General features: G+C 36.7%; 1 protein-coding gene across 1 annotated transcript in view; it reads left to right on the forward strand.

Annotated features, from left to right (window-relative positions):
- Rnls (renalase, FAD dependent amine oxidase) overlaps positions 1-26,673 on the forward strand; it is a 252,975-nt gene that overhangs the window by 174,610 nt on the left and 51,692 nt on the right. The window contains exon 5 of the mRNA XM_051199847.1: positions 24,787-24,960. Coding sequence (XP_051055804.1) covers positions 24,787-24,960 — 174 coding nt within the window. The remainder of the gene's footprint in view (positions 1-24,786; positions 24,961-26,673) is intronic.

The raw sequence follows: 26,673 nt of genomic DNA on the forward strand, positions 1-26,673 counted from the left end.
AAGCCCCCTGTTAAGTCAAACCTGGCAAGGACAGCGTGCAGCCTCTTGCCATGAGAGCAGTAATTAAACTTTTGTGAGCCCTGTGAGCCTCTACTGCAAAGCATAAAAACGTGTAAGCATTCTTTCCCTGTTTCAACCTCTTCTGCCCCCACCCCCTGGCAACCGAGTAGGGTGTGGCAGGGGTTCAAACAGTCACTACAGCAGCAGCGTGACCACAGGGCCTCACCCAAGGAAAAACCTGGGTCCCAGAGACCCAAGGGGCAAGGAGGCTGCAGTGGTTTTCCCAGAACCCTCTGCACCAGGCTCACAAGAGGGTGAAGGGAAAGCAACATTGTTCACTTGAGGTTTTGCTCTGAGGCCCTTGCTTGGCAGAGACAAAGGGCAGTAAATGGTGTGACCTTTCCCTGGATGTCTTTGCAGTCACCCAGGCCAGGCTCTTCTGAACTCTGAATTGCCTTTACAGAGATTTCTTACAAAAGTCAGTCTGTCTAGGTTGCATGGTTCAGTAAATGAAAATAGTGACACCCACTTAAACTAGAATTTCAGATAAACAATGAATAATTTATTTAGTAAAAGAATGTCTGGTACAATATTTGGGATATACTGAAAAAAAAACTTAATTGTTCATCTGAAATTCAGATTTGGGTGTCATGCATTTTATCTGACAGCTCTAGTAAAATCCTTCCATTCCTCAAAGTCTTCTCACCTTCCAGCGCCCAAATAAAATGCTCAGTTGTACTTTTTGCATAAGGTTTTTTGTTTTGTTTTCTGCTCTTCCCCTGCCTTTTAAGCCTGGGTCAGTTTACAAAGCTGGAGGTGCGGAGATGAAGCAACCACTCCTGAGTTCATTCTCACCCCAATGCTAGGGGCTTTTGATGCATTTTAAAAACTGTTTTATGTGTATGTGTGCCTTGCTTGCACCGTGTGTCCTCAGGACCCAGAAGAGGGCATCAGATTCCCTGGAACAGGAGTTATAGGTGGTTGTGAGATGCCCTGTGGATGTTGGGAATAGAACCAAGGTCCTCTGAAACAGCAGCTGTTACCCTTACCTGCCGAGCCCTCTCTCCAGCCCAGTGAATGGTCTATTTACTCACCATATCGTTCTGTGGGATGGCCTACTTAGAGTCCACATTTTATAGATAAGAATCCGGGGCTCAGTAAGGGTAAAGGACCTGACCAAGGCCATATAGCAAACAAGCACCAAAGCCAAATGAGAATGATACTAACCTATGTTCCAGTTACTTGGGCCACTGCATCAGACATGTTCAAATGTGGTTTTAGTGGTTAATGCATATTAGGTTCTCTTTCCTAAGAAATGGCAATGGCACAGTGTTCATAAGTGAAAAGCACAACTTGCCACCTGAATTGGGACTGTTTTCCCTCAACTCATTCTAAACTATTGTATTTGTCTCTTTCCTGTAAGGGAACGTTCAACCTACTTCCAATCGTTCTTCCCTAGAGACAGACACTCTTAAGTACTCCATGCACAATGTATGTTGTGATATGATGTAGCACGGTACATGATAAATGTCACCGCGTGATCTAAGCAGTACTAAGGCTATAACAGTAGATGTCACTATGGTTGTAATCCCCCATAGACAGTTTTAAAAGCCAAAGCTCCTAGGTGTCAAAAACCAATTATTGAAAGCTACACATCCTGTACTTGGCAGCTAAGAAGACCAGACATAAGTCAGAGTTGACTGACTTTATCAATGCAGCCTTGGGAAAGGCTCTGAACTTCCATGTATCTACTAAATAGTTACAAATAGTAGGGCTTCGCTCCTATATAGACAAAGAACTTACCACATAGTAAGTGCTCAACAAATATAGGCTGAGAAACTGGTTTTGGAAGTGATCTTCTCCTGGGTGTTATAGTTTGGATATAAAATAGTTCCAAATGCCTTTATGATGGAAACTTAGTTTCCATGTGATGTGGTGTTGAGGAGCCATTGGATCACAAAGTGCCAACATCACCCGTGATCTAGTCCTAGTCTTAGGAAATTGTTACTGTGACCATACTCTGAAGCAGTGCTTCTCATTTCTCACAAGAGTCACACATCAGACATCCTGCAAATCAGATGTTTACATTGCAATTCATAACAGTAGCAAAAGTACAGTTATGAAGTATCAACAAAAATAATTTTATGGTTGGGGTCACCATAGTATGAAGAATAATAAAGAGCATAAAAGGTCACAGGGTTAGAAAGGTTGAGAAGCACTGCTCTGAAGGGTGTGTCTTGCTCTGGCTTCAGCTCCCTCTCTGCCTCTTGTATGCCATGTGAGACACTTTGCTCCACCATACTCACAGGGTAATGTTCTTTTGAACACACAAAGGCCCTACAGTAATAAGCCCAGTGACTTGGACTAAAACCCTTGAAATTATGATTCACAATAAGCCCTTCCTCCTATGTTTTCTCAGGAATTTTTGTCATCGTAATGAAAACAAACAGTTGACAATGATGGTCATCAGAGAACATTCTGGGTTAAAGATTAGTTACAATCTAAGAGGCAGAATCAAGTATATCATGTAGGCACTCTTGTGAAAAGAGAGAAAAAATAGAATGTTTTATTTGGGGGAGAAGGGGGCAACGTTTCAATTAATTGGGACTCAAAAATCAGTGTTTTCTATCATCAGAATCAATTGTACATGTCCATCTGTTAATGCTGGTTCAGAATGAGATTTTACATATTTCATCTCTGAAACGTCTTTTCGCACAGATAAGCACTGCCAAGTGCTAATGTGTGTCCATGAGCATATGATTTTAATTGAGCGCGTTCATTGCTTGGAAGGTACTTAAAGGATGCTGTTTGATTGCTCTCCTGCTTGGCCTTTGGCAGGCTGTTACATTTGTCACATCCACCTGAAGGGTTCATGGGAGGTCCTGTGTGGCAGTCCAATCAGTTTTGAAATATGGAAATTGCACTTGACTTGCATCAAGGTCCAAGAACGTGCTGCTGGGTCTACATATTTGCGTGGAAATCAAGGTCTCACTTTTTGTTTTAACTCTGTCAGCACAAGAGGTAGAAAAAACAGCTCAATATGACATGTCAAAAACAACACTAGTCCCATTGAAATGATTTTTCTGAAGTATAAATTACACTGAAATGCCACTTTTTGTCTTATAATTTCAGTTGAGTTCATTAAGAAACATTATCAAGTCTGTAAGAAAGTTCAGTTTCAAAACTATTTAATGTGCAGTTATAATAGTGGGTGGTAGTCTGTCTCATTCAAAACAAATTTAGTCTTGGCCCTGAGCTCAAAAAAAATCATAACTTATTACCATACTTGGCAATTGGATGGCTGTGGAAGAAAATCAAGACACTCAGATTCTGTTCTGAAAAAAAAAATGATCATGAATCTTATGCTGCTTGAAGCATCAAGGGTGAAAGGACCTCACTATCAACACGTTTCAATAAAATATGCTCACTCCAAATACATCCCACAGAACACCTGCTGGAACGAACAGCAGACGATCATAGGTTTAGAGAGCCAGACACTTTCACAAGCTATATGAAATGTTACAACTTACTTTTTTTCTGCTTCAAAACAAGTGGTTATTTTGAATTAATGTGCTCTTAGCTCTTCAGATAAAATTGTCACCTGTAGTTTTAAAATACAGCTTGTTCATAAATGCAAATACTTTAGTCATTTCAAATGCAAGACAGATTCTTCAACTAAATAATTACTGTGTCAGTTCAACCTTTCAACACATCTAGAGGCCAGGTAACCAGTTGCCTGATATGGTCCTTTTCAGTTGATGTTTCTCCCAGTATTCTTTGGTTTTCCAGCAACTATTTTGCCACAAAGGCTCTTTTCTCTGGATAATTTCTTCAACATCTAGAGTCAAACATGATTTAATTCATCCCTTATCAGTATACAGCTTCATTGCTTAAGAAATACATGAACTAATTCAGAAAATTATCTTAGATACAGGATCATTTTCCCCTTTTTGTGAAGAAGAATCAACAAAAAATAGGTGGAGATTACCTTTTAAAAGTTTTGAACTTTTGCTTGCCTGTGTATTGGGAATAATGTGATGGATGTCTTTAAACTAGTACTAATGATACTTTGAACAGAGGGTTTTACGTCTCAAATAATAGGCCATTCACACTCATCTGTACGTTATCACTAAGTCCATGTGTCATCTCTGAATATGTTTGTTGTAAAGTGATAACTTCATTAAAAGGTTAGTTACAGAATACCATGAAACATCTATCACTCAGCAAGTAACAGGTTGGATATATTTGCAATATATGTAACAAAATGATTGAGTTGAAGACCATATTCGAAACAAAATAGTAAGTCAAATGAGCAAAGCTCATTAATGAGCAGTATGCAGAAGAAATTCAAATTGTCAGTAAACATGTAAAAGATGGTCTCCCTGGTTACTGCAGTGTGGCATACCATTCCACATTAGTACCAAAACAGTTATTGTACTAGGTCACAAATTAACTCGGTGGCTTAGGAAATTAGACAGGTTACACGATGGACAACTTGTTTCTACAGTGTCTAACGTCTCAACTGGAAAGACTCAAAAGCCAGATGACAGCAGAAGATGTTCTGAAGTCATCCTGAAGCATCTTCACTCACATGGTTGTGGTTTGATGTTGATGGAGGCTGGAGCTGATGGCCAAAGACCCAAGTGAGCTTCTTCAAATGGCTTAAGAGTCTTCAGAACAGCACGTCCCAGTCCCGAAATCAAATCCCTCAAGAAAACCAGGCCTCAGCTGTGTCATCTTTTATGACCTAGCTTAAAATCCCATATTGTCACCTTTGCCTTAATCACAAGCATTTTTAGATCCCAAGCAAAGATATATATGGTCTGCGCCTCTTGACCGTGGGTGGTTAAAGTCACACTTGAGAAAAGCAGATAGGATGGAAATGTCGAAACCACTGGGAAAAATTTATCTACAACACTGCTTAGCAAGTAAATTCAAGTTAAATAACTATAAATCCTTTATCATGGAAAAATAATAATTCTTTTCAATTTCATTCATTCGTCAGTAGAGAGGAGGAAGAAAGAACTTGAAAATAACAGAAACAGAATGAAAAATAGCGTTATTTTTAACCTTGATAAAAAAAAAAAAACTTGATCTGCAAAGAGCTTTCTGCACAAAATGTTGTTAAACGTGAGTGTTTTAATTGCAAATAATCGTGGAGTAGTAGCAACCAGCACTCTCACGTGTTTCCACAAATCTAGACAAAAACATCCAATTTGCAACTTCAAAAGAAGGTGAGAAGCCTGGAAAAACAAGCGAGCCTCACAGCGAACACTGCGAGACACGAGGTGGAGCACAGAGATTCTAAGCATGGGATTGCAAGGGACATGGTAGACAGTGACCGTGCCACACTGAACAGAAGTAGATTTGAGGAGAGAGAATCCACCCCACCCACCCTACCTTCCCTCCCTCCCACTCCTGGCCTTTAACAAAAATGAAAACTCTCCAGAAACAAAGACTGCAAAAATAAAATCTTTGGACAATGGAGCAACAAGCTACATGAGGCAGACACTAAGAAATGACTCAAGGCCACCATCCTGTGACACTGCCTATTACACTGGGAAAGTGAGGAGCAAATCCCAAGGGGAACCCTGCAACTAAAACTGTTCTGCTGTAAGATAGATAGATAGATAGATAGATAGATAGATAGATAGATAGATAGATAAACAAAAATATTGTCACAACTATGTTTCCAAACTCACGTTAAGGCCCAGGACACGGGTTAATCTGATCTCTATAAAGATGAAAATATCCAGTTCTAAAGGTAAACATAAGTCAGGGAAGGTCTACAGCAGAGCCTTGGATGTTGAAATCCTCACAGGGAAAGGAGGGACCATCCAGCACCCTTGGGAAACTGGAGCTGGCCCGGTAACAAGTATCCTGAAGTGACAGACCATGCCGAGGGCTGGAAAACCCTTAAGGGAGTGCTGACCATTGCTGAGACCAGAGCAGAAACTCAACCCCACAGGCAACCATCTGCATGGAACACTTCATACCAACAGTCCAATAAAACAGATTTGAATTGGAGACAGATGTGGGCAGTTCTCATGTTAGCAGAGGTAACTCAGGGAGAGAACTCAAGTAGAGAAGGGACATTCTCTAATGCTATAAGCAAGGGTAAGATTTTAACTGAGGGTATAATTATTGTTGTTTCACTTATATTTTTAAATCTTTACACTTGCATAAGTACTGGTTTTATATTAGTTCCTCTGTTGCTCAGTTAGGCTATATAATTATTGTCTCTGTTTCTGCACACATTTTATTGTGTGCCAAACAATTTCTCTTACCCAGAGCCCACTTTATTTTTTCTCTATTTCATCCCATTCTCTGTGAACTTTGTAATTAAAATTTGTTATGCTTTTAGTGATCTTTAAGCTCCATTTCCTCTAACAATATCCCAATTAGCCCTTCTACTCACTAGTTACTTATTTTAAAAATTCTCTGTTGCTCTTATGCTAATGTGTGGTGAGATATTAGTTATGGTTTATTAAAGCTTGCCAGAGGATCCAGAAAGCAAAGTCAGCCACAGGTCATAGAAACTATGAACATACCTTTAATCCCAGCAGCCAGAATCTAGGAGGTGCTGGTACACACCTTTAATCCTAGGACTTAGCATTAAGAGATAGATGGATCTCTGTGAGTTCAAGGCCACCCAGGTCTACACAAGGGTGAATCAGTCTAAGAGAATTATAGCTTACACCTTTAATTCCAACATTAGGGAAGTATATAAGATAAAAGCAGGGTCTCAGAGAGTCATTCATTCTCTAGCCATGCTCAGGAGAGGTTGCAGTCTGAAACTTGGTGAACAGTTAGTTCATTCATGGATCAGCCCTTTCAGCCTAAGCTAGAAGTGAGAGGTAGTAGTTGGCTGCTTTGCTTTTATGATATTTAATTTGAAGCCTGAACCCCAATATCAGTTTCTGGGCCTCTTATTTTTCATGTTACACTAATTCCTAGTCTTAACATATTTTGTCATCTCTACCCTTAATAACAATATCCTAGCATCCTTCATTCTGTTTTTGTTTTGTTTCTATTTTTTCGCTATTCTGCAAAACTTGTGGGAGCTGAGGGGCAATTGTTCCTATTTCTATATTTTCCTAGTAAACCTATTCAGCAATTGATAAGTGTTTCCACAGTTGACATTCTATTGTTAAGAGTGGTGTTGCAGATCATGGCCTGTGTCCTGATAACATGGACTGAAGTTTTAGGTAGGGACTAAACTACACCTTGGTTCACAGGGTATGTAGGAATGACTTCAACCCTACTACAAGCTAGTCTCGCTTCACCATAACAAAATCTTCAACTGAAAGAACATGGGTGTTTTAAAAAAGGAAAAGTATGACCTAATCGCAAATGTGTAAGTGCCAGTGTATAAACACAAGAAACATGAAAAAAAAATCAATAAAGCTTCTCTGAGAATCATCCATTCTACATTATTGGGTTCCATGGGAAAGAATTGGTTAAATACCAAATAATTCAAAAGAATGGTTAAAAAAATGTTCAGTGCACTGAAATAAGATTCCAGCTCCTGGACTGATTCTAAGAGAATATCAATAAATTGCTGAATGAAATAAGGAAGCCAATAAAAGATATGAAAAGGGAATTCAATGGAATAAAACTAAAGAACAATGAAATCAAAATCATGGAAATGAAATATTCAAACAAATGAACAAATAAATGCACTGCCAAGCCATCCTAATAGAAAAGATCAAGTGAAAAACAGTACCATAGGACTAGGACAAGGTAGTTAGAGCATTATGACAATAATCAAGAAAATTAATACAATAAAGATGTACAACACTGTAAATTAGATTTATAGGTTATGGGCATGGGAGAAATACAAGCTAAGAAAATAGAAAGTATACTGTATATATAATAAATGCATAGTACAACCCCCACCCCCAATCTAAGAGCAAAGATAGCCATACATATACAGGTCTCACTTAGAATGTAAAAAATAAGACTATAATTATAGTTAAATGATAAAGGCTATAGAACCAAAAAAAGAAAATTGAGAGCTGCAGGAGAGACTCTCCAAGTGATTAAGAAAAGCAAACCTATCAGAATAATAACACATTTCTAAATTGTGACTCTAAGTGGCAAGAGTGCATGCAACAATGTTTCAGGCTTATAAGGACAGTAACTACCAAGCCAAATTACTCTCTCAACCAAGGCTATGCTCTACAATTGAAAGAGAAAGAAAACTTCCCATTAAAAGCTTAAACTAAAGCAATTCACAGTTGCTAAGACACCATTGTAGAGTATCCCACATTGATGAGAAAAGACAATCCATAAGATATCAGGGAAAAAAAAAAACTACAATAAAGTTGTGGCTGGAAAAAAAAAAAGAACTAGAAAAAAAAAAACAAGACACTCAAGATTATTAGAATTAATACATAACCTTCATTAATAATTCTGAATAGTAATGGTTTCAATTCCCCAACCAAATACACATACTAACAAATGTGAATGAAACATAGGGCATATCCATTTGTTACCTACAGGAAGTACAACTCAGTGGCAAAGGAAAGCACAAAGCTAATGGAGAAAGGACAGAAAAAAGAAAAAGGCATGCCAAGCAAACAGATGTAAATAAAAATACAACTATCCTAATAGCTGACAAATTAGACTTTAAGCTAGCCATCAAGAAGCTATGACAATCCTAACACATATACACTGAACATCAGTTCACACAAAACAGTTCCATAAAACAAGTACTTCTGAATGGAAAGGCGCAGATTAACATCAACACAATAATAGTGAGTAACTTCACCACCTCATGCTAGCCAAAAGAAATGTCATCTAGACAAAATAATAATAATAATAATAATAATAGAGAGAAACATCAGAGTTAAATGATACCATAAATCAAACATATTTTAGCAAACATCTAGAGAATATTTTACACAAGGACTATAGAACATGTATTTTCTTCATCAGCCTATAGAACATTTCTAAAATAGAGCATATTGTAGATGACAAAACAAGTCAACAAATACAACAAAAGCTAAGATAATTTCCTATGCTCTATACTTTACCTGATCACAATAGACTAAAACTAGGATTCAGTACGAAGAGAAACTACAGAAAATAATTAAAATTATATTGAATTAACAACAACACACAATTGAACAATGAATATATCATCAAAAAACTCAAGAGGGACATTTAAAATTTCTAGAATGAAATGTGACTGACAATGTACTATAACAGAACCTGGGAGATAACCTGAAAGAAATTCTGAGGAGGAAATTTACAGTTCCAAAAGCCTACAGTGGTGATACTGTGAATAGGTCTTGTGAAACAAGGACAAATCAAACACAGACTCAGGCGATGGAAGGGAATAATGAAGATCAGACCTAAATCCATGAACAGAAACAAAACACAAATAAAAGATAAACAAAGAGTGGGTCTTTGAAAAGATAAACAACATTAAAAAGAAAAACCCCTTAGAAAGTTCAAAGAAAGTAAAAAACTCCCAAATTGGTAAGGTCAGAGATAAAAAGGGAAACATTGCAAAAGATACTGTGAAATTCAGACAATCATTATGGCTTATTTGAAAACCTACATTCCAACAAATTTGTAAATCTAGAAGAAATGGATACAGTTTTAGATATGTGTCATCTACTAAAACCAAACCAAGAAAATATAAACAAATATACCTATAACCAGCAATGAAATTTGAACATTAATACAAATAGAAAAAAAAATAGTAAATTTTAGCTGAGATGGGTTCACTGCAAAGAACTGTTAGATCAAAAAAACAAACAAAACAGAAAACAAAAACATAACACCAATGCTTTTCAAACTATTTTATAAACTAGAATAGGAGGTGAGATTACCAAACACATTTTAACCAGTATTATCCTGGTAGCAAAACTGTAAAAAAAAAAAAAAATTTAAAAAGGCAATTGTAGGCCAATCTTGTTATTGAAAATGCCTGCAGTAGCAGACAGGCAAACCAACTCTAACGTTAAATTAATAGATCATGATCAAATTGGCTTAGCCCAGGATTGCAAGGATAATTCAATGCATCCAACCCAATGAATGTAGTATATCTCATAGAATGCATCAAGGGTTATTCCTAGAATGAGTCAAGGTTATATATGAACCTACCCATAAATGCACAAAAAGACTTAATATAATAAAGGCTATGTACAACAAGCCTACAGCCAGTAAGGAAAAACTCAAGGCATCTCCTCTGAAATCAGGAATGAAACAAGTCTGCCCATTTTCTCCTTCTTCTTCAGTGTAGTGCTTGAAAACGTACTTAAAGCAAAAATGGTAAAAAAAAAAAAAAAAAAAAAATGAAATTCAAAGGATGCAAGAGGGGAAAACAAAGTCAAACCATCCTATGTGCAGATAGCATGATCCAATATATGTGAGAGACCCTGCAGGCGCTACCAGAAAAGTCTCAGAACTGATAAACTTCCACAAAGGTGCAGGATACAAATGCATCATACTAAAAGCAGTAGCCTCCCTGTATACCAATAGCAAACATGCTGGGAATGATACCAAAACAATCCCATTTGTAATAGCTTCAAACAATAAATAAATGCAATTTTCTTGAAGTAAACCTAATCAAAAAGTAAAGGACTGTATAAGTAGCATTTATAACTTTTAAGAAAAAATTTGAAGACATTGGAAGGTCCAAAAACCTCTCTTGCTTCTTGCTCATGGGTCAGGAGAATTTATACTGCACAAGTGGTTTTATTCCTGAAAGCATCTACAGATGGAATCCATATGATTCCCCATTACTATTTCAAGGACCACTTACACAGAAATAGAGGAAAAACCATAAAATTCACATGGAAGCATCAAAACCTCAAATAGCAGAAGCAATCCTGAGTAAAAACCACTGGTGAAAGTCTCACCATGCCTAATTTTTTTTCATTCTTTTTTTTTTCCTTATTTTATGTATTGACTCCAGATCCCTCTCCCTTCCTCTCTTCCTCTCTCCCTCCCTCCCATGCCCTGGACCACCCTCCCATCCCATTCCCCCACACACTCCACAGGAGGGTGATGTCTTCCAGGAGGGATCAACAAAATCTGTGCAGTCACTTCGAGTAGGGACTAGGCCCTCCCTCCTGCCTCTAGGTTAAGGGAGTATCACTCCATGAGGAATGTGTTCCCAAAGTCCTTTTGTGCACCAGAAATACATCCTGGTTCCTCTGTCAGAGGTCCCTTAGACTGCCCAGACCTTCTAACTGAGACCTAAACATATACTTTATACCAAAAACAACTTCAAAGAGCATGGTGTTGGCAGTGAACAGAAATGTAAATCACTGGTGTAGAACCAAGTACTCCGAAGGAAACTCACACAACTGAAGCCACCCGATTTGTGATACAGATGTCAAAGGTATACATTAGAAAGAAGATGGGCTCCTCAAATAATCCTAGGAGAACTGGATACCCGCATCTAAATCAATTGAATCAGATCTATATCTCTGGCTGCATAAAAATAATTTCAAATAAATCAAAGTTCTTACTAGCAAACCTGAAACCATGAAACAGGAAAAAAAATTAAAAAACATGGAAAACACAGAAGATGTAGGTATGGGCAAGGACTTCTTGAATAGATTTCTAACAGCTTACAAATGAAACAAAGCAATGACTGAAACTGTACAGCAAGGGAAATGATTAATTGAATGAAAAGACGTTACACAGAATGGGAGAAAATGCTTTCTGTTTGTCTGACAGGATTAATAACTGCAATATATAAAGAACTGAAAAAGTAAATGTCAGAAAAATCAATCTAATTAGTAAAGGAACTAAAAGAACAGACAGTTCTAAAAAGAAGAAACACAAATTAACAACATACCACCAGAGAAATTAAAAATTAAAATACCATTGTCTGTCCATTCAACCCAGTCACGGTGACCATCATTAAGAAAGAAATAACAATAAATGCTGGAAAGGATGTGTTAATTGGAGTGGGATCGCATAATACACTACTAATGGGAATGTCAGTTAGTTCAATTACTCTAAAACTCAGCATAGAAATTTTCCAGTAAACAAAAAAGAAAGTAGAACTGCTATATGGCTTGTCTACACCACTCCTGGGTATACACTCAAAGGACTCCAAATCAACATAACAGAAACTTGTACATCTGTGTTTATTGTAGCACTATTTACAGTTGCAAAGTTATAACATCAGTCTGTCTGTCAAAATTAATGGACAAATAAATTTTGGAAATATGTATGCCATGGAGTTTTATTCAGACATAAAGAAAAAGGAAATTATATTGTCTGTAATAAACTGAGGGCAACTAGAAATCATCATATTAAGTAAAATAAGACTCAGGAAAAAATAGCCCATGTTTTCTCTCTCACACACACATACATACATATATTATGCATACACATGATATGCACATTAAAGTGAGATTATCTGGGAGAATGAAAGGAAATAGTAGGAAAGGGAACAAGAAGGAGGGAGGAATAGGAAACATGGCAAAAAGGAAACATGGTATACATTCATGAAAGTATCTCTATGAAACTCATTACCATCTACCATGAATATGGGACAATAAAACTTACCACAAAAATGCAAATTTTCTGATTTTAATGTAATGCTTAAGATTATACAATCAAATACAAGAACATTAAATTTATTAGGATATGAAACAATTATTTATCTTCCTTATTGTGCCTTAATAGCAGTTCAGTGTCTTATTCAAATAACAGAAATAAGTCTCCTGTCCTTCTTGATTCAACTTACTCTTCAACATGAAGGAGTATATGTACTAAGCATACCGTAGCACTTTTTCTGTACTTAGGTCATATTCTACTGGGAGTTGGATGAGAAAGATGGAAGAGAATGGACAAAAAGATTGTGTAGGTGTTGGGTGAGGAAGAGTGGGAACCTTTTTTGACCTTAAAAAAAAGAGATGAAAGAGATGTTTTGCTTGAGAATTTTCCAGTATACAAGATTTCTTTCCATGAATAATTTTAATGATGGATTGATATTGAAAATTGTTTATATGAGAAGTGCATTTCTTGTGACAGTATTCTTTTTCTTTTCTTTTCACAAAAGAAAGTGACTTTATTTTGTTACGTCTCATATCTTATACTATCGTAAATATGAGTAAGTGATTTTTATGCTTACTTACTGTCCTAATGATATTTATGTAATGCCAACTATATAGTTAATTACATGGCATATAGCAGAAGGTATGCACATGTTTCACACAGTTGGATTACTGTATGTACTTTTGTTTGAGTTTCATTGTCTCACTCTGAGCTTGGTATCTAATGCTATTAAAATAAAGCCTCCAATCAAACCACTAGCATGAAACAAAGTGCATGTTTTTCCATCCGTGCCAGAGTAAAAGGCAGTAGATCTGATCTTCCTGCCATATCATTTTGACACTCATAAAGAATTATTAACTTGAAATTGCTGATGAAATATAAGTCCTTGGTTTACAACTTGTACCCTAAATCTATGACAGACACACTGTCCATCTGTGTTGCGCCATTCAATTTTTCAGTATGCATTACTTCAAATAGAAGAAAGTTCATGTTTTTATGGGATGCCTGCTCAAATCTTCTTTCGTACATGAATCTTTATGCAAAAGGGAAGCATGCACAGTGAAATTGTCACTGAGTAAAAAAACAGAGTATAAATCAGTTTTCACTCCAGGCATCTCTGAGCTCATGAACTCAGAATAGGAAACCATTACTTATTTTGCACATTCTGTTTAAATAGCAATCCAATTTCACATTTAAATAAACAAAAACAGACATCCTCCCTTCCTAATTTAACTCACTGTACAACATAAATGCATGTATTCTATTGAACATAGAAACTGCTAACTTGTCTTTTGCGGTGAGTTAAGTGAATAAACTTACTCAGCACAGTTGATTATTTCAAATTGTGAATTTGCACTTATATAGAAAAAATTACCTAATCTTTCTTAGGCTTACATACAACAAAGGTTATTTATCATTAAATAAGTAAAAATAATCCTAATTCTTACAAATAAAATAGAGAACAATACAACAGGGTAGCAGCAAACGTTTATTTATATCAGAAGCTGTTTACTAGGCAATACCAAACAAAGAGATCAATATAGAATCCTAAAGAGGATTTCAGGGAACTCTTACAAGTTGTTGGTTCTTTTGAACTTGTGATCTCATGGCTTCTTAAGATTTATTTATTTTATGTTTATGTCTATGTGTATGTGTACTACATGCATGCATCGTGCACAGAGGCCAGAAGAGAGCATCAGATCCTGGAGCTGTAGTGTTGTGAGCTGCATGCATGCAGGGAACCCAACATCGGTCTTCTGCAAGAGCAGAAGAGCTCTTAACCACTGAGCCATGCATCTCTGGTCCCATGATTCTGCATCCCATTTCAAAACCTCATGGCTTTTCTTATGTTTTCATTGCCAAGTATTAAAAGCTATTTCCAAATTAGTTTGAATGTTTTCTGTTATTTTCAAGGCAGAGATCTGTTTTGTTGTGATGGAGATGTCCTGTATCTTATTCATAAATGGAATAAAAGAGAAAAGGAAAGGGGAAAATCTGTGTGCTAAGAAGGGACTTTCCTGTGACTGTGAGAAAAGAAATGGAGGAAGGTAAAGGGAGGAAAGGAGAGAGAACATATTAAGAGTACTTTGGTTTTTTGTTTGCTTTGGTTTTGTTTTTAGGTTCTAGAAACTCTAAGAAAGAAATCTGAAGGGACCTATTAACTGAGAAGACTTTGAGAGAAGCAAGCATGAGATGACTTGGGTTTGGTAGAGGACGGGGGCAGACAAGAGTGTTGCATCAGATGACAAGCATCCAGAACAGCTTGCTTGCTGTCTAAGTTAGGGTGTGAGTACCAGGACTTGGGACAGGCAATCTGTATGGACACAGGCAACTGAGTGGATGTGGCTGTGTCAGAAAAGATTCGACACCTTAAGGCTATGATATTGCACATCTTTCTGAGAGAAAACAGGACAAAGTCCTCATTTTCTTCTTTCTCAGTTCTCAACACTGAACCTCCATCAGTGGTCCTCCTTGTGGCTGCCTTGTTCAGTTCTTTTCCCCTGGTGACCATTGCAATTTTCACTCACCCTTGTGTTATTTAAGGGATGTAAATACAAATTACTAATCTTCACAATATAACATCCCTTTTAACTGGGTACACCACTGTTTAGCAGGAAGTTTGGAGTTCAGTGAGATGATATATATATATATATATATATATATATATATATATATATCATCTCATTATGTGAGATATATATCACATTATATTGTTACCACATTGTATTGTTACATGCTTAGTTATACATAGTGTTTTAATTAAACTCAGAAGTGTATGTGCAGTTAACCCATGTGATTAGCATTGAACATTTGCAGTGATAGAAAGTTAAGATGAGAAATTAAGGAAAATAACCAAAACCTTCCAGTGAATATTTACAGTTGAATATCACGGATAAAATGGAAACAAAAAAAATAGCAAAAAAAAATAGTGTCTTTAATATGTATTAATAATCTTATTTTAAAACATTAAAAAGAAAAAGTTGACCTGAAAATAAAAAAAAATTGTATTTCCCATCAGATTGAAAATGTTGCTAGTTATGAAAGCATAATTTTTTAAACAAAGGATCATGCCACTTATCATTTTTGTTCCATACTTCAGTTTATTTTCTTTGGCTTTAGCTGAGCATTGTGGGTAGTTGTTATTTTATAAACAGAAAAGCAGCTTGCCGGTCTGCAAAATAGAAAATGAACATATTTTTTGAGTAGCTCATTCCACCAGATTCTGACATTTTGCCACAACACCATAAACTTCAAACATTTTTTTATGATTTCCAAAGCCATGAAAGTTTTGAATTAGAATATTAATTCTCTTAACTCTGAGAACAGTGTGTGTGTGTGTGTGTGTGTGTGTGTGAAAATAAGAAGTGACTTGTAATAAAATTTCTATTATTATGAATTTTAGAACAACTATATTGCTCATGAATGGCAAGTCCTGAAGTAACTAAGTGGCTAGGCTAGAAAGAATGCTGTAAAATATGCATGATGTTCTGTGACATTTTTTATAATAGCATACACAGTGCTGTATTTTCATATCTTATCCCATGTGAAGCTCAGCAATTTTCCTGCAGAAGGAATGGTACCATAATGCTCTAAAAAGTTTAGAATGCACAAAAATAAGGACAGCATTTCCAGTCACTTCACTGTGGTTTGCTGACTTACAATATCTGTTCTAAAAGGAGAACCAGAAAGCCAACTACATTTAGATTCTGAAACCCCCAAATGAAAACTCCTAAGGATGAAATTGTCAGTAACCAGGGCGAAGCGGTTTTACATCTTTCTCCAAAATCTATCCTCCGCTCTTGTAAATGTTTAGTTGACATGCATTTAATAGTGATCAGCACAGTGCTAGCTGCATAGTGGGCTGACATTAAACATTGCTTAACTAACTAACCCTTCATTATATTTAAAAAAAATAAAAATAAGCAGTTTCTACAGCTGAAAGTGAATTTTTTTTCATAATGCTGTGGTTAGAACTTGTTGCTATAGAAACAATCTAATGTCATTTTAGCTTCAAGGAACCTTCAGAGAGAGGGGAATGGGAAATGAGTCCATAATACAGTGATTGTAAGAAAGTCACAAGGTTTTACAAAGACCCAGCTACGGCCACATCTGCACAGCTAAATACTTGTTCACTTTGGTAACTGGGGGCGGGGGGCAGGAGGAGAGAGGCAAAGAGGTAATAGAAGCAGGAACCAGAAAAGTAAATGTCTCTTTATCTTCAGATTGATCTTTATAATTCATTACAGAGGTAGCGAGTCAGAAAGAATACAAAAAAAAAAAAAAATCAAAACCAAAAACTACCTCTTCCTGACATCTGAGGAGAAAACAGAGCATTCAATTCACTGCCCATGCTGTCAGCAGGCTCAGCTTGGGTCTTGCCAGTGCCTTTAGAATAGACTCTGTCCAGTGTGGATGGACTTGCCTGTTCAGCTGCAAAAGCTGAGAACTTGTTCCTAAAACTCGACCTCAGCTACAGGCATCTCCACTGGGGAAAAACTAAGATGAGTTCAGATTAATTAAATGGTATTCTATTTATAATCTAGAGGCACTTCTATGTTCTCTTCCTCACATTTAAATAGGATATAAAGTACTGACTATTGGGACCACACATCTAGGAAGCATGTAGAATCAACATTAAGAAATATAGCCAAACATTTACACAATGGAATACTACTCTGCAGGGGGGGGGGGGAGGAAACCAAGGGAATCTTGAAATTCGCAGGCAAATGGATGGAACTTGAAGGAACCATCCTGAATGAGGTAACCCAGTCACAAAAAGAGGAACATGGTATGTACTCAATTATATATGGATTTTAGACATAGAGCAAAGGATCACCAGCCTTAATTCACACGGCCAGAGAAACTAGGATACAAGGAGGATTCAAAGAGATTCACATAATGTCCCTCACAGAAGGGGAAAGGGACAAGATCTCCCAAGCATATGGGGAGTGGGGAGGGGGAACAGTGAGTGGAGAGGGAGTTAGGAGAAAGAGGAGGGGAGGAGTGGAAAGCATGTGGGAGTAGGAAGATTGAGTCAGGGGAGGAATAGACTAGAGAAGAGAGAGAGAGAGAGAGAGAGAGAGAGAGAGAGAGAGAGAGAGAGAGAGAGAATAAAAGAGGGAGTCATTATAGGCTTGAAGAGAAAAACTGAACCTAGAGAAATGCCCAGAGACCTACAAGACTGACTCCAACTAACAATTTGAGCAACAGTGGAAAGGCTACCTTAAATGCCCTTCCCTGATAATGAGATCAACAACTAACTTATCCACAATCATAGAGCCCTCATCTAGTAGCTGATGGAAACAGAAGCAAACACCCACAACTAAGCACTGGAATCCAGATGCAGAGAGGGAGGACAAGACCAGGCTTCAGAAACAGAGACAGCTTACCTGAACAAGGAGGAGCTAATGGGCCCCCAGACTGATAACTGGAAATCCAGCATGGGACTGACTCAGACCCCCTGAATATGGGTCTCAGCTAGAAGACCTGAGCAGTTTAAGAGACCTCAAACAGTGGAACCAGGATATATTCCTGGTGCACAAAAAGACTTTGGGGGCACAATCCCCATGGAGGGATATTCTCTTAACCTAGAGACAGGAGAGAAGTCCTAGTCCCTACTCCAAATGACTTAACAGATTTAGATGACCCCTCCTGGAGAGCATCACCCTACATGTGGAGTGGGGGTGGGTGGGAGGGAAGGGTGATCAGGGAACATGAGAGGGTGGAAGAGAGGGAAAAAGGGAGAGAGGGAGGAAGGGAGGGGAAACTGGGATCGATATATAAAATAAAAGTAAAAATAAAAAAAAGAAATGTAGCCAAGTTTGGTGCTACACACCTAAACTTCTGTACTTTAGGAAGCCAAGGCAGGAGGATCACTAATTTGAAGCTACCCTAGGTGGTAGAAAAATTATCCAAAATACATTTTTATTCAGTTCCAAAGACAAATACCTAAATATTCAGCCTTCTAAAGCAGATTTCTTTCTTAAAATCCACAATTTACATTAGTTTTTCAAAAATATTACCCACCCCCACCAAACCTTTGGCATGCTTGATGATCAAATGAGTGTCACTCATTCTGTCTTTATCTTCTGCTCTGAGATGCAAAGTGTCCTTTACTAGTCAGAAGATATTGTTAATGTGATACGTGTATGTATGTATGTGTGTGTGTGTGTGTGTACATAATTACACACAAACATAAAAACTATATTCAGAGACACCCCAAAAGCCTATTAAAAATCCATTGTGTTTTTGCAATGCTCTTTTTACACACTAGGTATCATGTTAAGTACTTTCTATTATCTAATTTCATTTTTTTAAACAGCCCTTTAGGGCGGGTGCTATTATTATTCTCATTTTACAAGAAAACAGATGCTTGGAGAGATTAAGTAATTCGACTAAGGTCATACAGATGTCAGAACCAAAACTCAAACCCAGATTTTTCTGGCTCCAGAGATGCCTCTCAGGATAAAAGAAATATTTCCCCAGGGAACTCCTACATAGCTATAACTGCTGAAGTCTGTCATCAATAAACTCTAGATTTATTGCTTGCCAAAAGTACTTCTGAAACTGTGCTTCCAGCTTAATAATGGCTCTGCCTATGGAGTCCAAGTGCACACTCAATTTATCCCAGGCGAAGTGAAGGGGACTGCTTCTGGGGTGGTTTTACACAGAAGGAATGACTCCTGAGTGGTAGATTGTCAAGCCCTGTGCTGGCTTCCTGTGGGAACTATTTATGGAAACTTAGCCTTTTGGTTCTTTTCGAGCCCTACATCCATTTTAAGTACAGAAAGGCCAGCTATCCTGAGCAAGATACGATTATCTTTTGTGTATCCACATGGCTGAATAGCCTGATCTTAGGAGCTGAGCCAGTACAGTGCATAAAATTTCTTGATGTTCTTGAATTCGGAATAAAAGTATAAACAGTAAGTAACTCAAGAGCAGTTTCCCTCGATCAGTTGCAATACAAATGGTCCTCCTGACTTCTAGTGTCTGTGAGCTACAGTCCCTTCCATATGGTGGCAAATCAGAAAAATTTAGCAGTGCCCTGTAATTAGCTTCAAGCAACGAACTGTGGTAGAAAACTGAGGCTCTGAGCAAATGTTGGCATGAACATTGTTACCATTAACTACAGCATTGGGAATGGACACACAGTAATAATGAGGATAGGGGCTTTCTTATCAACATGCATTCATTATCATACCCAAAATGTCAATGCCAGGTGAAGATGACTATAGTGAAAGTGGAACCAATTCCATACAAAATCGTGCAAACTTCATAAACTACAAAATACTTTCACTCAGCCTACTACAGGGCCCATGATTTGACCTTAAGATGTTAATTTCTACCATTCACAAGAGTATACTGTTTTCTGACTTTGCTTGGGTACTTTCCAAGGGAAAACTAGAAAAACATATACTTAATACAATTTTATTTAAGGTCCCAGTAAGAAGGACATTCTCTTTTAATACATCTTATTACAGTGATTTTCTGCAAGGCCAGTTACTATTAAAGCAACCAGTAAAGGAAGTTATAGCATCCAGGGACTAATAATGGTAGGGCACCATTACCACCAGTAGGCTTAAATGAGTGCGAAAAAGATAGGTGACCAGTGTCCCAAGAGAATTGGAAAGAGGAGAGAAAAGCCAACTGAAAGGGATTTAGCTGTGGAAGGGTCAGCAATGCCAGTACTGACAAAGCACACCAAATAGGAAGAATAACAATTTATTCATAGTCAATGTCTCATTTTACACTGCCATGCCCTCCTATGTTTCTAACTGGCCAAAGGTTTCCAGAAACCAGAGCTGGAGGGAATTCAGGTTCTAGAGGGTCAGTGGCCCTGGCTACAGATCAACACTGACAGTGAATTTGACTGTGACACATTTCTGATTTCTAACTATTTAAATAGAAGGAGTAAAGGAGAAACACTTTGATATCTGCACAAATATTGTAACATTGTATCCTACTAAGAAACAAATAAGACCTAAACAGAGTTATATAACATACAATGAGCAAAAATCTCTACATTACCTATTATTAAAACTCACATTAATAACATGAAAAATGCAATAGGTCACTTAGAAAAGTGATGTTAAAAGTTCCCAAAGCTGAAAGTACCTATTTGCTACTAGGTAAGGTATGTGAGAGATGTTCAGTCTTAATATATTAAAGCCAAAATAAAATGTCTATTTCCTTTCATATTAGAAAAAATTAAAAATAACCAAGGGCATAATAAAATGGTTGTTTCCTGTACCATTAATAGAAACTATAAATTGCCATAGCTTTCTAAAAATTAACATTTATTCCACTTCAAGTCTGAGGCATATAATTAGACACATAGATAAAGATCTATACATAAAAATGTTTATAATGGCTATGATAACAGAAGAAAGAAACAAGACCCAACATTAAGGAACAACATCCATTCTGCCATTCAAAGTTACATTCACATGGAGACCATCTGTCATATAGCAAACAAAAGCTTATAGTCTGCAAACACTGTGTGTCTAACATGTTCCCCTTTGAGAGAAGCCAGGAAGACAAAAGGAAAAAATTTATCAAACCATTAATTGCTGTTTCTCTGGGTACTAACAACATAGTGAATTTTTTCTCATTTTCTATTCTTATGAACTTACCAAATCTAACACGAGGATGTCTTTATTAACAGTTGTAAATGCCATATAAGAATGAGTCATAGAACTAGTCATGCAAAGCGTGTGAAATGTAGTTCTTGACTCAGGTTACTTATAATCTAGTTCTTAATTTTATGTTGTAATTTTCAATAATACCTATTCATTTCATTGGGGCATAGAAAATGCAGTAGCATTCTCTGTATTCTTCAACTGATCTCTTATCATTGCACCAACTTCCCAAGTCAGACTTAACATATCAGACTTATCAGCTAGACTTAACCCTATCAGACATATAGTAATATCCATTCTTTCAGGAAAAAAATATACAGAGAGAGTTTTTTTCAGGACCTTGAAATAGGATTCTAGGTAAAGATTTTTAAACAGATATGTAAAAATGTTATTAAAAATGATAAACTTTTTAAAAATCTTTACATAAAGTCATACTGTTGAAAGAGTACAGAGTAAGCCTCTGAGGAGAATGCTTTTGCATTCCTCTTCTAAGAGTCACATCCAAAATGTATAAAGAATTGATACGCAATATAAGAAAAAGACAGACAACCCCAGATGACGATGCTAGGCCTACTCCATTTCAGTTGGATGCTCATAATTGTTTCTTCAGTATGCACACACAAACATTTATATGGATGGACATACATGCATATATAATAAATCTTACATGTGTACATATAGATATTTTATCTAAAATGAAACTACTTCTGGCTTTCTCTAATGTTATATCAAATTCAGTTAGACTAATTTTATTTTTACATGTCTATTGTCTTCTCCTTTACCCGAAATTAGATTTATTTAAACAGAAACCAGGTCATGTGTCTTTAACTGGTAAATCAATAGTAGCTTCCAATGTCAATAAGAGTAGAATGCTCTAAGGATACATATCTTTAATAGCTGAAATACATCAGACATATTGTCCTCACCTGTAGATTGTCCCCTTAACCTGCTTCATTTTTCTGGCAGTTCTGCATTTTAGAATTTGTCTCTCTACCAATAACATGAAATCTAAATGGGAGTATCTACATTTTATACCTGCTTTAAACTTCTCACATTAATCTAAGAACCTGGAACAGGGCAGGCAGTGATGTTGGATGAATATTTTGTCACCAAAAAAGAAAACAGAAAGAAACGTATTACCAGCCTTCTTTTATAGAGTACAAAACTGTATGAATGAGTCACGGTAGGAAACTAAAAACATTAAATTCCTTAATGTCTTTTGTTCTTGGCCTTTCCTCCACTCCTTTCCTATCAACCCTGCCTGTGCACAAATGTGCAGAAAGACACACATGAAGAAGTCATACAATAGGGACAGATCCCTAAGTAATGGACTCTTCTCTTCACTCTAGCTGTTAACTTTTTGACTCTGATCATAATCATAAAATTTCTCTTAAAATCTATATGCATAAATATATAAAATAATAGATTATTTGAAGGTTATATAATATGCAAATGCACATTGCACAACTGTAGAAATTATATAATCCCATTGACTCACAATTAAATGAAAATGGCAGCTGGTGCCATTCAAGTAAAAGTTGAATATACAGAAATTACGCACTTTCCTTTGAGCCTTGCTTTGGGATCATTTGTCTTTTTGTTGTTGTTGTTGTTGTTTCTTTGAGATAGGACCCCACTATTTAGCCCTGACTGTCCTGGAACTCACTATGTAGTTTCAGATAGTCTCAAATTCACATGTACTATGTTTTATCCTCTTATATCTTTTTATACACCATGATACTTAATACATTATTATTTTACTTTCTAATACATATATACATATATGTGTATACATACATATTTGTGATCCTTTAAGGTTAGTTCCTTCAGCATAAGAAGATTTTTTTTTCAAATAAAATGAGACAGATTTTTAGGTCTGACCTGTATTTCAAACACCAAAAACTTGACATCCTAAAGATGACATTTTTGATAAGTGAGTCTGTTGAAAATTGGATTGTTTCAGTCAGAAGTCTTACCTCCTATGCCCCATCAGACATGGGTGTTTATGGTTAGTTGCTTTTTCTCTATAGATACCAATTACCTTTTCAAAAGGCTACCCAAGAGGATTTGCCACTGGACAGCTTGTTTAAAATTTAGCTACAAGTACAAATATGATGGAGGTGAGATCCAATTTGGCTGTCGACCTTCTTGACCCTTTAGTTTTAGTTTTAAAATGTTTCAGGCCTTTCTAGGTACTCAGCAGCTCAAAATTTTGTTTGGTTGATTGCTTTGTTTTCAGATTTTCTCAATTGAAAGATTGTTTGGTTGTGTTTTTAATTCCACAAATGGGGAACTTAGGAAAAAGCTCTTAATTTCTGGAATCTATGGCTCTCATCTCCTCTCTTTCAGAAAGCAAAATCATAACCTGATATCAAGCCATAGCTTGAAAAGTGAATTAAATTAATAAAAGGCCCCTCATTCTCTGAATATGATGTAGCCAGTGCCAGATGAACATTTGTTTATTAAGTAGGTAAAACTTTTAATAAGACAGAAAATGATGTCTGGAGGAAATGATAAGCTTTTTCTTTTAAGTATATCATTAATGTCTGAGAAGAAATCAGTGTCAGAGTTTATTCTGAAACTATGGTCAGCAAGAACAGGTTGAGTTTATAAAGATATGTCCTTGTCTAAAAATGAGAATTCTAGTTTCATTGTGGCCAGTCAGCATGATTAATCATCTCCAAATTGCAGCTTTCCGGAGATGTAAAATAAGAATATTTAAAAATATGTAGCATGAAGACTCTAGTGAAATTCAGCATCATAGCTCTAAAAATGTATGTCAACTATTGCTCTGAAACTATTTGTAGTTTTTACTAATGTGTGAGATTATTTCTGTGTTTAAATAATTTATTGAATACTCTCTCCACCTCTTTGCACTGCTGAAGCTACTTCTCCAAGTTGTAACCAGGGATCCTTGGAGTCTTCTCTTCTAGATCAGGCTATTTCTCAGTGCAGGAGATAGTTCCAAGTATTTGGTACCCTGTCTTCCCTAGTCCTTATTTGGCTCTCCTGAAGATGTGTATCAGGGAAGTGTCCTATCACACTGATGACTAGGGTATGGTCATCTGCCTAGGAAACTACTACAGTGCAATAATGGGGAGGTGACCAAACAGAAAATTAAACTGTGTAGATATATTGAAGGGGCCATAGGAAGTAAAGAATCAGCTTCCTCACACATAACATGGAAATAGTATTCAACCTTACAATATTACAGTTATAATTGTGTGAGATGTTGTGATAATAATTAGCAAAAACATTCAACTCAGAGTTAAGTGGCAAATATGTAAACTCTATAATGATGCCAGACAGTCCTTGGCCAGCAAATAGGATATGAAGTTAGAGCAGCAACTGAGCACCAGATTTTTGAGAGACTCGACTGGTAGTCTAATGAACTTGAACCTTCATCTTACTAAATGCAGTTGTGCCGGCGTTAGTACTAACACTCTGAAAGAAAAAAAAAACAGAACAAAGAAAAATTTGCATTACCTTACAGAATTCATGGTGAGTAAGAAGGGACTGCTGGAGAGATTTGGGGTTTTGTTTAAAGGAGCTTTGGATTTGATGACTAGAGGGAAAGATGATATTTTTTAGTTTATTTTGTTTTTTTCTTCCACAGTAATTACTGAATGCCAAAGGCAGCAACTGGCATCTGTGAGCTACTCCTCTCGCTATGCTCTGGGCCTCTTTTATGAAGCAGGCATGAAGATTGATGTCCCTTGGGCTGGCCAATACATCACCAGTAATCCCTGCATACGCTTCATCTCCATTGATAATAAGAAACGCAATATAGGTCAGTACTTCCCTTATTTTCCTTAAACACAGAAACTGTGGTGGGTGTAGGTTGAGAAAAAAAAAATGTTGTTTAATTGAGTGTTGCCATTCTGAACAGAGAAAGTGTTTAACTCCAAGCCACAGGGGATAAAACTTAATGTCACATTTGCTCAGTCATGAAATACACAGTGAAACTAGGAAGGTTTTTCAGAAGATATTTCACCATGTGGTTTGCTTTACTGAGTTCATAAAAATAGTGTCAGAAGGTTTAAGATTGCAAAATGGTCTGGGTTCTATTGCTTTAATTTGGATCTGTGTGTATGCAAATGTTTCTGTCATTGTTTCTTGGTGAGATTCCATTGGGTTATTTGGTTTGGTTTAGGCTTTTTTAATTTGGTAATTGCTAACCTTCCACTTCCCCAGCTAGATTAAGGATAAGTTTTATCATGCTACGAAAGCCATCACATCTATAATATTTTGATGTCTACATACATTTCATCTTCTTTAAATGAAGTAAAATTGGTTTACATGCAATATATCTAAAGTGCCCAGAAAATGTTTCATGAGAACCTTCCTAAGATACAGTAAACGCTACATTTTACCCTTTGGTTAAAAATAATTCTAAAACTTCAATTTTATTTGCACGATCATGTGTTGTAGAGGCATAGGCAGACATATCTCTGAGAGTTTCAGGCCTACCTGGTCTCCATAGCAAGTTCTGGGCCAGCCAGAGCTGCGAGTAAGACAGGGAAAACACACAGAGATAGATGGGAAGAAAGAAGGGAGGGAAGGGGGAGGGAGGGAGGGAAGAAGGAGGAAGGAAGGGAAGAAAGGAGGAAGGAAGGTAGGAAGATTGGATAAAAAAAAAAAAGGTAACTGATTTCAGAAAAGAAAAGTGTATGTATGTATATCCATAGGATTCTGGTAATGTCTAAGGTAATGCTTTTCCTAAATAAACTGTAATGATCTAACAGGACGAAACTCACAAAAGGAAGCATGGTTGAGTTTGTAACAGCACTTCACTGTGCAGCAATGCTTTTGTCGGCCCATTAGTTGGAAGTCTTGCCTGATAAAATCACCAACTAGTGTCTCTTGGCTTGCCAAAAGTTTATGATAGGCCTCAGCTGGAGTGTGCTTTCTATGTGAGAGCACACAATCTTAAAAATAATGTTTCTTTTATAACCTAAAACTCCCCAAGGGCCGTGCTGCTTATGTTAACATAATACCACATCTATATATGATCAGCAGCTATGAAATTCCCTGTAACAGCAATAGACATTAGCTGTGAAATGTACCAATTTCAACTCAGCACCTGTTTGTTCTGAGAAAAGAAAAATAATCCCCAATCTTCTCAAGTTATACACCATGAATTAGACATTTATCTTTTGTGTGTTACTACATAAGATAAGATATCATTCAAGATATATATTCAGCTGTATGTGCCAAAAAAAAAATGTTAAAGCAGCATAAGACCATTTGTATGATCTACTATGGACAAAGGATGTTTTTCCTAGATTGATCTGTTAGAGACATGGTTTGTCTCAGTAGTAGAACATTTATATACTATATACAAAGATGTAGGTCCAACCCTAGCACATGATAAAGTAAGAAAAAATTCATAGAGTGAAACCTATGCTGCTCGGTATTTTTTATCACTGTTAACAGATACCTAAGAGATCAAATTAAAAGGAGGAAAGCTTGACTCTGGCTAGTGGCTTTTAAGATGTTAGTC

The sequence above is a fragment of the Phodopus roborovskii genome, unplaced genomic scaffold (genome assembly GCF_943737965.1).
Source record: "Phodopus roborovskii unplaced genomic scaffold, PHOROB, whole genome shotgun sequence".
In the NCBI taxonomy this organism is placed as follows: Eukaryota; Metazoa; Chordata; class Mammalia; order Rodentia; family Cricetidae; genus Phodopus; species Phodopus roborovskii.